At 46.5% G+C, this 12,061-nt stretch overlaps 1 protein-coding gene across 3 annotated transcripts in view; it reads right to left on the bottom strand.

Moving 5' to 3' along the window:
* PDZD2 (PDZ domain containing 2) overlaps positions 1–12,061 on the bottom strand; it is a 337,168-nt gene that overhangs the window by 108,111 nt on the left and 216,996 nt on the right. For 2 of the 3 annotated variants that reach the window (XM_088476480.1, XM_088476482.1), the window contains 2 exons: positions 9,982–10,411; positions 1,962–2,104 (listed from right to left, as the gene is read on the bottom strand). In XM_088476480.1, the coding sequence (XP_088332606.1) occupies positions 1,962–2,104; positions 9,982–10,411 (573 nt within the window). The remainder of the gene's footprint in view (positions 1–1,961; positions 2,105–9,981; positions 10,412–12,061) is intronic. The other variant, XM_088476481.1, reaches the window with a different exon arrangement.

Raw genomic sequence — 12,061 nt, 5'->3', positions numbered from 1 at the left:
TGATACACAGGGTAGTACAGTGGTGCACAGGGTAGTACAGTGATACACAGGGTAGTACAGTGATGCACAGGGTAGTATAGTGATGCACAGGGTAGTATAGTGATGCACAGGGTAGTATAGTGATGCACAGGGTAGTACAGTGATACACAGGGTAGTACAGTGATGCACAGGGTAGTACAGTGATGCACAGGGTAGTACAGTGATGCACAGGGTAGTACAGTGATGCACAGGGTAGTATAGTGATGCACTGGGTAGTACAGTGATACACAGGGTAGTACAGTGATACACAGGGTAGTACAGTGATGCACAGGGTAGTATAGTGATGCACAGGGTAGTATAGTGATGCACAGGGTAGTATAGTGATGCACAGGGTAGTACAGTGATGCACAGGGTAGTACAGTGATGCACAGGGTAGTACAGTGATGCACAGGGTAGTACAGTGATACACAGGGTAGTACAGTGATGCACTGGGTAGTACAGTGATACACAGGGTAGTACAGTAATACACAGGGTAGTACAGTGATGCACAGGGTAGTACAGTGATGCACAGGGTAGTACAGTGATACACAGGGTAGTACAGTGATGCACTGGGTAGTACAGTGATACACAGGGTAGTACAGTGATGCACAGGGTAGTACAGTGATGCACAGGGTAGTACAGTGATGCACAGGGTAGTACAGTGATGCACAGGGTAGTACAGTGATGCACAGGGTAGTACAGTAATACACAGGGTAGTATAGTGATGCACAGGGTAGTACAGTGATACACAGGGTAGTACAGTGATGCACAGGGTAGTATAGTGATACACTGGGTAGTACAGTGATGCACAGGGTAGTATAGTGATGCACAGGGTAGTATAGTGATGCACAGGGTAGTATAGTGATGCACAGGGTAGTACAGTGATACACAGGGTAGTACAGTGATGCACAGGGTAGTATAGTGATGCACAGGGTAGTACAGTGATACACAGGGTAGTACAGTGATGCACAGGGTAGTATAGTGATACACTGGGTAGTACAGTGATGCACAGGGTAGTACAGTGATGCACAGGGTAGTACAGTGATGCACAGGGTAGTACAGTGATACACAGGGTAGTACAGTGATGCACAGGGTAGTATAGTGATACACTGGGTAGTACAGTGATGCACAGGGTAGTATAGTGATGCACAGGGTAGTATAGTGATGCACAGGGTAGTATAGTGATGCACAGGGTAGTATAGTGATGCACAGGGTAGTACAGTGATACACAGGGTAGTACAGTGATACACAGGGTAGTACAGTAATACACAGGGTAGTATAGTGATGCACAGGGTAGTACAGTGATGCACAGGGTAGTATAGTGATACACTGGGTAGTACAGTGATGCACAGGGTAGTATAGTGATGCACAGGGTAGTATAGTGATGCACAGGGTAGTACAGTGATGCACAGGGTAGTATAGTGATGCACAGGGTAGTATAGTGATGCACAGGGTAGTACAGTGATGCACAGGGTAGTATAGTGATACACAGGGTAGTATAATGATGCACTGGGTAGTATAGTGATGCACAGGGTAGTACAGTGATGCACAGGGTAGTATAGTGATACACAGGGTAGTATAATGATGCACAGGGTAGTACAGTGATACACAGGGTAGTACAGTGATACACAGGGTAGTATAGTGATGCACAGGGTAGTATAGTGATGCACAGGGTAGTACAGTGATGCACAGGGTAGTATAGTGATACACAGGGTAGTATAATGATGCACTGGGTAGTATAGTGATGCACAGGGTAGTACAGTAATACACAGGGTAGTATAGTGATGCACAGGGTAGTACAGTGATGCACAGGGTAGTATAGTGATACACAGGGTAGTATAATGATGCACTGGAATGGAAAACCTCATTAATAAATGAAACAGAGGTGCTACAGTATAAACAAGGGCCAAGCTGCACAATAATGGCATAGTTTGGGTTAATACCTGTCGGCTGAACCTCCCTCTTCTACATGGGCAATGACGATACCATGGGGAGACCTCTTTGAACCTCGGCCACCGGTGATTTGAACTCCCAGCCCGTCCGATCCCTTTATTATGTGCATCTTCCATATACAGCAGCCATCCTGCTGAGAGACAGACGGTGCAATGGATCTCTGTGCTTGTACTTCTATGACTTACAGTAACGAAGGTGGATAACATAAGGCATATAACGTACTCATGGCCATACAGGACAGGTTCAACATAAAAAAATATAGAAAAAAAATGTTAAGAGCAAATGTTCTGGAGAGTAATGACTCTACATCCAATGGTCACAGACCTGCCAGGTCTTAGTCTGGAAGATACTGTACTGTATGGCACTTTACCTGGAACATTTAATAATGCAACAAACAGCATTTTGAAGGAAACCAAGTCTGGAGTTTGGAAATATATTCGTGAACGTTCGTCCATCATATTACAAAGGATAACATAACAGTGCGACTTAGATATTCCCTACAATTGTATGCCAACTCTGCAAGTATCCGATCATGGGATGTGGGCCTGATTCAGAGTCACACGCAATGTGGGATGTGGGCCTGATTCAGAGTCACACGCAATGTGGGATGTGGGCCTGATTCAGAGTCACACGCAATGTGGGATGTGGGCCTGATTCAGAGTCACACGCAATGCCGATGTTGATTGAGTGACTGCCGACGGAGGCCACGTCTGCGTCCACCACGAAATCAGGCTGGTGCTGGCGTAACAGTGTGGGGAATGTTCTCTTAGCACACATTAGGAACTTTAATGCCAACTGAGCATCATGTAAAGTGCCAAAGTCTACCCTTGTTATAGTCACTGACCAAGTGCTTCCCCTTCATGGCTACAGACTACACATAGGGATATATTCAATTGGGTGCGTGAATTGCAAAAATCCCGCACTTGCGAGGTATTTCCTCCAGGTGCGGGTTTTTTGCTGTTCAATTAGGTGCGTGTTAATTTTTTTGTGCGCAACAGGAGGTTTTTATTCTCGCACCTCTAGAGCAAGCGCGATTTTCCCTAAAAAACGTCAATTTTAGGAAAAATCAGCGGGACTTGTTCTGGGACCCTGGCGGCATCACCCCCCCCCCCCCCCCCCCTTAGGACTAATTAAGCCATTGGAAATTTCCAATTCACTCAATTCGTCCATAATTACTTACCTTTTGCATCGCTGTCTTCTACTTCCTGCGTTGGGAGCCAGCTCTTAGGTGTGTGTGTAAGTGTGGTGTTTGTAAGTGTGTGTGACTTGTGAGTGTATGTGTGTGTGTGTGTGTGTGTGTATATGAGTGTGTGTGACTCCCACTGTCAGTGTGGCCCCCGAAATGGGCGCAGGGAGAAATACATCTCCCAGAATCCCTTGCTTCTCCCACCAGCCCCTGGAGCCTTCCAGGAGCCCCCGGGACTCCCAGCAGCCCCCTCTCCAGTAAGAAGAGAGAGTGGAAGCCACCGGGAGCCGTGGAGACCCCCGGGCAGGTAGGTGAATTTTTTTATTTACGCGGCATGTGGTTTTCAGAGCTGAAAACCCTGCGACCACTATTTTTTTAATTGAATACCGCGGGTATCGGGAGTGCGCATACCCGCGGTATTCCTAAATTGGGCACAAGGTTTTTTCTTGCTTAACCTTGCACCCAATTGTATATGTCCCATAGTCTAGAAGCTACTTTCAGCAGGATATCACACAGCATGAACATGACAGCTCAGTGTCCTCCAATGGCCTCCAGTCCCAAGATCTCAGCAGAGCACCTTTAGGATGCGGGGGAACTGGATATTTGCAGCTTAAATGTGCAGTAACTGCCTGGCGCCATAACGTCACCATGGGCTCTGAGGAACGTTCCTAGCACTTTCTTGAATCCATGGTTAGGGGAATTCAGGCTGTTCTGGGTGCAAAAGGGGGGGGGGGGGGGGGGGAATTGTATCCTGTACTAGAATACAGACATTCTGATGAAATCGCATTTCTCAACAGGTCTAAAGCACCTCGGGCCCGAGTCGCACAGAGACGCGGCTATATCTAATAATGCCGTCGCCATTTTGTTTAAAACGCCGTCTATAGAAATCCAGCTTGGAAATTTGCACCAGCTTCTCCGTCTGGACGTGGACTCCTGTGTGAGCGGCGGTGCGTCTCTGGACGCAGGCGCTGCCCGCGACACGCCCACGTCTGCCTACCAGGTACCCCCACCAAAATCCACACTCCCTGCGCACAAATTCTATCTGTGTCTCTGTCCAGTAATAAACAGGAGGCATTCGCAGCATGACTCTGATGCAGATGCAGTACTTATATCAACTACATGAAAATCGCATTGCGTGTAGTTAGCGTGTGACGCAGAATCAGGCCCCTAATGAGCGCTGTTGGCCAAACTTTAATAAAAGTTCTAATGTTTGGCCGGTATTTCAGGAGAGCAGACACATAATCCTATCAGTGCCTCTTATTGCAGAGTGCATCTCATCAGCAATGAGAGAAATACGCCATTTGCGGCCTGATGGAGTCAGACGCAGTGTCCAGGCCGCAGGCAGTTGGCCGATGGCGCATGCATCCGGCGCATGCATCCGGAATATCAACACTCATAGACGCAGCGCAGAATTGGACGCAGGGTCTGTGAATTTTAGTGGGCATTCCTGAAGGCAACGGGATGTCGAAGTTGATGCGGGCGTGTCGCTGGAAGGGGCTGTGTTGAGAGATGCTGAGCCGTTCACACAGTTTCGGGAAAATAGAATTCGGCATTAGCATAGGACGCAGCTACGACTGCTGCAAAAGCTGACCCGCGTCTGCTTCCAACTCAGAATCGGCCGCTTAACAGAGATTATGGGGGAGGTGTATCAAACTTTGGAGAGATTAAAAAAAAGACAGAGAAAGTACCAACCAATCAGCTCCTAACTGTCACATTACAGGCTGTGTGAGAAAAAGGAGTTAGGAGCTGATTGGTTGTTACTTTATCTCTCTCCACTTAATCTTTCTCCAAGGTTTGCTACATCTCCCCCCCCACACTATATGAGATGCCAACCTTGCATACAGGACAGTATAGCAGAGTTACAGGACAGCAGAGCGGCGTTACAGGACAGCAGAGCGGCGTTGCAGGACAGCAGAGAGGCGTTGCAGGACAGCAGAGCGGCGTTGCAGGACAGCAGAGCGGCGTTGCAGGACAGCAGAGCGGCGTTGCAGGACAGCAGAGCGGCGTTACAGGACAGCAGAGCGGCGTTACAGGACTCACCAAATGGAACATATTTATCAGGTGCTCTCACTTTTGCAGCTCATTCTATGGGTCTCAGTGGGCAGCACTTACAGAAGAGTCAGAGGACATGGTAATCCCATTATACTCTCTGTGAGTGACAGGAGGTTTCATCACATCCACACTAAAAGGGTATTCAATTACAGGCGAAAAGTCGGAAAATTTTCGCCTGTCCGACTTTTCGCCTCATTCATCTGTTTCAGAGGCGAAATCATTCCATGCACATCCCCGCTTTTCGCCTAATTCAATTGCAAAACAGGCGACCCCCCAAGAAGCCTATTTCGCTAGTTTTTATGCTCGTCTCCCCACTTTTTACATTTTCACCCCAAAAATGACGTGTCTTTTTTTGGGGTGTTATTAGGTTTTGGTTTTTTTTTGCAGATTTGTCTTTTGTGGGGCTGTCCCAAGGGTCCTGAGTAGTTTCCCCACGTTTGCACCCCAAAATAAAGATTTTGCATTTCTTTTCACCTGCTATTGATTGGAGAATCTTTTTTTGGCGAATCCAATGCATCGAGTTTCCGCTTAGGTGAAATCGTCCTTGAATTGAATTAGGCAAAAAAGGTTTTAGGCAAAATTTTTGCAAAAAAAAAAGGCGAAAAAGGCTTTTCGCCTCTAATTGAATATGGACCTAAATACCTTTTATCGCACACGTCATCCTTAATGTCACTTAATGCTAATGAACATTATTTAATCACGCCACTGTTTCTCCTTACCAAGGGGAGTGTAGTATAATACTATGATGCCTGGCTGTTACCGGTACCCTGTACCCCACACAAAGAAAGCCGACCTACTGTCCCTGAATGGGTTATAGGATTGCCAAGCCCTTCAGGAATGTAGAGTATGGCCGCAGCAATAGCCGCATAACACAGCCCTTTCTGTATCTGCATTCCAGCAAAGTCCTGAAACTTCTCACACAAATAAATGTATCAGTCTTATATTACAAAGACTAGAGAAAGAATGCCATGAATTTCTAATTAATGCATGGCAGCAACTACCAACTGATTAACTGGTGGCTGCACAGTACTGTACTATATTGTAAAGCATCCGTATAATGCACCCAGTGGCTACACCAGGATTCCTGCAGCCAAAGGCGTAACACTCAGCTGCTGGCACCCACACCACTGAGAGCCCAAACAGGGGCGCTCTTACTTACCGAATGGGGGGGCTTCGCAGTGGAGGGACTAGCATTGCCGGGACGCATATTATTATTTAAAGAGGACCTATTACCATTAGGGAAGATACATAATACATAAAATATTTCCTTTTCCTCTTCAGATATGCCCAGTAGAACATCTGCCAGAAGTATGCCCAGTGTCTGGTTAGGCTCCGTCTCTCCACCGCCAGCCCCCCTTCAACATGTCAGTGCTACTCGCTGGTCTAGTGAGCTGGGAGAGCTGGTGTACAGCATGCATGCTCTCTACTGACACTCTCAGGGAGCATTTTATTGTATTTATTTGCTTTAGGCTTTCATAAGTATCTAGACTAAGGGGGTTATGTAGTAGGTCCCGATGTCACAGAACCATCTGTTTTACTGCGAGATTCCGGCTAAATTTAAAGAAGCAATCAGATATAAGGCTGAACCAGCCTTTTAAACAGATTGCCTTTTTAAATTAAGCCGCAATCTCGAAGATAAACTGATGGCTCAGTTACAGCGGAACCTACTAAATAAACTGCTATGACTGTGTGTGTAGCAGTGCTCTATACATTGACCGTAGGAGGCGCTCACATTAACTTGTAGAAAGTGCTCCTCACAGTGACCGTAAGAGGTGCTCAGTGATCATGGGCACCACTCATTGCCTCACTACCTTGGGAAGCAGTGCTCCTCATAGTGACTGTAAGAAGAGCTCAGTGATCATGTGCACCACTTATTTCCTTATTACCTGTGTAGCAGTGCCTCTCTCAGCGACTGAAAGAGGTGCTCAGTGATCATGTACCACCACTTCTTGCCTCATTACCTGATGAAGCAGTGCCCCTCTCAGCGTCTGAAAGAGGTGCTCAGTGATCATGTGCCACCACTTCTTTCATCATTACCTTATGAAGCAGTGCCCCTCTCAGCGTCTGAAAGAGGTGCTCAGTGATCATGTGCCACCACTTTTTTCCTCATTACCTTATGAAGCAGTGCCCCTCCCAGCGACTGAAAAAGGTGCTCAGTGATCATGTGCCACCACTTCTTTCCTCATTACCTTATGAAGCAGTGCCCCTCTCAGCGTCTGAAAGAGGTGCTCAGTGATCATGTGCCACCACTTCTTGCCTCATTACCTTATGAAGCAGTGCCCCTCTCAGTGACTGTAAGAGGTGCTCAGTGATCATGTGCACCACTTCTTGCCTCTTACCTTATGAAGCAGTGCCCCTCTCAGTGACTGTAAGAGGTGCTCAGTGATCTTGTGCACCACTTCTTGCCTCATTACCTTATGAAGCAGTGCCCCTCTCAGTGACTGTAAGAGGTGCTTCTGTCCTCATTACCCATCAGTGCTCCTCACAGTGAATATAGGAGGCAGCACTCAGTGATCATGTGTGCATCAAAGAGAACCAACAACTGAATCAATGACCAGAGCTGGACAGAAGATAGTAAATGCATACAGCCGCCTGCTGTGGTACTGGGAACCTCGGAAGCCACATTTTGCGTAACCAACATACAAACGTGTGCAGGAAAATGCAGGAGGCGGCATATGGGGCAGCACAGTGTTTAGCCTGGCTTCCTTACAGCACCATCTGTATGGAGTTTACATGTACCTGTCATGTTTCTGCCTGGTTCTTCTGGGTGCTCTATTTAATGTGCAGTATAAATTGTCATACGTCAATAACTAAATAACCTTTGCAAAGTCGCTTTGTTGGTGTTAGAGGATAATAGCAATATTTCATGGAATAGGTTAGAACATTTTTGCCCATAGTAAATAATAGTAGGGTAGAACACGCTAAGGCCCATATTCAATTTGAGGCGGAAAGTCCGGATCCGCGAGACTTTTTCGCCGATGACGCCATTTTCACCTGTTTTGCTTTTACTCCGTATTCAATTTGAAAGACTTTCCACCTAGGCGGAAAGTCAATGCAATGTACTAGGCGAAAAAGTTTCGCCTACGAATAGCAGGCAGAAAAAAGAGCAGAATTGGGGTTTTGGGGTGCAACGTTGCAGGAACCCCCCTGCAGCCTACAGACAGTCCCCCAAAGGTAAACTGTGTCAAAACATTTAAAAAAAAACACTTAAGGACACCCCAAAAAAATCACTTTCGTTTTGGGGGCGAAAAAAAAAATGTTTGGGGGACAAAGTTAAAAACTTGACTCTGGGGGGTTCCCATGTATGCCCCAAGTTTTTTATTTGATTGCCGGTGCTTGCGGCAGGTGGATTTTTCAGGATTTTTTTCAACTTCACTCTAGCAACTTTTAATATGCTGACCCCCATTTACAAGTACCCCAAATTTGCTGGGATAAGTTATTTTCTTGAAAAAATACTCCTGAATACTATTCTGCACCACGTATAGAAAAACGCAATTTAGCAGCTATTGAGCCCGTTTAAAAACACCAAATACCTTCAGTAAGCCAAATCGGAGAGCACCATAGGGAACCCCCATGTCAGAGCATCTTTTGGGGGGTGTCAGGCTGATATCCCCAAATCTGACAGTACTTTCCACCTGTTCAAGTTTCGCCGGGTCCCGTTTTCACGTACTTTCAAATGGAATACGGGGTAAAGCCGGCACGCGTACGATTCTTTTCCGCCTACAAAACAGGCGAAGTAGGCGAAAAGTCTGGGACGCGAAAAAGTATCGTGGCTCGGCTCAAGTTGAATACGAAGTGTGCGAAGATAGGATAACGGTCGGATACCAAATTTGAAAGGATAGGTCAAACCAAATGTCCATGGACTTACAAGCCCTGGTTTAAGCAACTGACAGCATTCTGGAGCCCTGCATTACCTGGAATGGCCAAACAATTCATGTGTCATTCCAAAGACTGTAAAGCAAACACTGGGGCTCTGTGATTGTTTTGGTTGGGTGTAAGTTCAAACAATCGATCCGTTTGCTGGCAGCCGGCCTTGCCTTGTGTTTATATCAGATGTGTGCAGACGTGTCTGGATATTTGGAACATACTAGTTAAATACACATGTGCTAATCTAAATATTTATGAACCTGACTGTAGTCCAGTTAGGGATCTGAATTCAATTTATTAATTACCAGTTGTAAATTTCTAACCGAATGCAAACAGAAATATATTAAGGGTGCGATACCTAATTATTATTATTATACTAGGATTAAAGCTGCTATTAACAAACTACGGAGACACATTTTGGGACGGCAATGTAGATCAGGGGTGGGGAACCTTTTTTCCACCGAGGGCCATTTTGATATATATATAACATTATTTGTGGGCCCGGTTCAGGTCACGCCCCCTTCATGTGACATCACACGGGGTCGGGGCCACAATCGGCGGTGGTTACAGCAATGCATCCTGAGGATCCTCCGGGGAGCTGTAAGGGCAGCGGTGTGACAGTATTGGAGCTGGTTCCCTTTTCAGCCATGTGATGTTAGGCATGCATTTTGATAGGTTCCCTTATGAGGAACTGCGACAATTGTTTTCATAATATATTGTGGCCTGTTGGAAGAAGGCCACACAGGCAGGGCCACATTTCCAACATGTCTGAGATAATGATTGCATAGTTTATTAAAAGGTGTGGGGATTATTTTGAGACCTGTAGCCTGATATTGCTGCAGGATATCACGGGATGGGGGGGCCAGCGCCACCAACATTTATCATTATGCGAGGATCATATTTACCTGGTCGGAGCAGTCACTTGATTTAGACGCCGTCCTGGCAGCCTTTGGCACATGGTAATCGCACTTCTCCTCATCGTAGCTGCTGTGAGAGTCCTGCCTTGCGTAACCATCAAATCCAGCAGCCTCCTCACTAGAGTGGCCTCCATCAAGCTCCATAGGAGCACAATGCCCATTCTCATGGGCGCCCTCCTGCCTGCCGTCACTCTCCTTGCTGTCTTTGGCCAGGGTCCTTGAGATGACGCCAAATTTCCTGGTTCTCTTTCCATTTTGTGCCGCTTTAACGCTTGGCTGTGAGGTAGAGGTGGTTGCCTTGTGTTGACAGGTGTTGTTTTGGCCGCCATTGGAAGGAGGAAGAGGAGCTTTGCGTTTAATGCGGCGTAACATGATCAGGTAGATGAATCCGCCATTCCAGCACTGTTCGGTCAGGTAACTAGGAAAAATTAAAAAAAATGGGCAAAATTAGTTTTATTCTCTCAATATCAACAAGACAACAAGTGCTGCAAACGTCATCTAGTAACCCCTGTGGTTGCGCAGAACGGGCCTAGGGGTCTATTTACTAAGCAGTGTTAGGAGACAGAGGGGGTCATTCAGACCGAGGTCGATGTTGCCCCACTGCGCATGCGCACGACGGAGGGAGCTCCGTCGCGCGCATGCGCGAGACCCGGATAGCGACGGGCTCTCCTTCGCTCCGGGTCTCGCACCAAAGGGGGCGTGTTGTCGATGTTGATGGGAACGCCTACAGTCTGAAGCCGGCCCCACTGACATCACTAGTGATGTCAGTGGGAGTGATTTTGATTCTGATAGAGCCAAAATCACTCCAGGGCTTGCGGCAGCGAGACCCTACTGACCATCGCGACCATCATCATGGACGTTCGCATAAGCTGTGGGTGGTCACCCACAGCTATGCGAGCGTCCAGGAGGACGCTCCATTTTCATGGAGGATGGCCCTGATTCAGAGCGAGCGCTCTGGTCAGAGCGTTCGGCTCTGAATCAGGCCCAGAGTGAAAAGTGATAAGGTGCCAGCCAGTCAGCTCCTAACTGCCATCTCACAGGCTGTTTTTGAAAAATGACAGTTGGGAGCTGATTGGCTGGCACCTTATCACTTTTCACTCTGTCTCCTAACACTGCTTAGTAAATAGACCCCTTAGTGTTGTGCAACCACTGGAAAATCTTGTAGGCCAAAGCATCCCCCTATGACGTTTGAGTTGGCCAATGGCCAGGTGGGCAACAATGATCTGTGTAATGTAGCACTGTGTGTGACCACAGATCTATCCATTCTGCAAATAGGATAAACAAACTAATAGTGACATTTTTTAATTTCAACAAAAGTAAACGTGGTTAATTTACATGAACAGTAATGTAGACTATTTAAACTTAATGCAAAAGTGAGGTCTGGAAGTACCGCACCGATACATCTGTGTTATAAAATAATATTGCAAGAAATAAAAGTACAAGGCTGGGAACCACTGTTCCATGACAGCATAATGATATATAATTTGTTATTTTCCTGTCCAGTCTCACTTGAAGTGAATGATGTAATTAGTATGTGTTCCCACTTCCTGGATACCCCTAGCCACATAGGGCCACGCTGCTCGGGACAGGTGTAGCACATAGAGGCTTAGGAAGTACACAAACGGAGCATTAAAAGGCAGGACATAGAAAGATAAACCATACAACCAGGTGACTTCACCAAGCTGATCTGCGCACATCTCAGAGGAGAGGCCGGAAAAGTCAGCACTAGGCACGATGTTTCGCGTTACGCTTAAATAATAAAATGTGGCTGGCATGGAGCATGGGTACTTTACATAGTAATAAAAAGTAAATATAGGACATAAATAAAAATAGTTAACAAGCACATAAGACGGACAATGCCTGTTAATGATTGTGGCTTAGATCCTGCCCTGAAGTTAACTTCGCCTTTCAAGACAATCTTTCTTTCCCCTGATCTAATCCGCTCGTTCACTGAGAACTAAGCCCCAGGCTTTATTTCAGTCCTGAATTTGCATGTTTGTATATTGGGAGAGAGGACTTTTGCTAACCATACAACTAAATAAACCCTAGTCCAATTGTCTCTTCAGAG

Source organism: Taudactylus pleione, unplaced genomic scaffold, assembly GCF_031769625.1.
Source record: "Taudactylus pleione unplaced genomic scaffold, aTauple2 ptg000189l, whole genome shotgun sequence".
NCBI lineage: Eukaryota > Metazoa > Chordata > Amphibia > Anura > Myobatrachidae > Taudactylus > Taudactylus pleione.
This window is presented reverse-complemented; position numbering and strand designations above follow the sequence as displayed.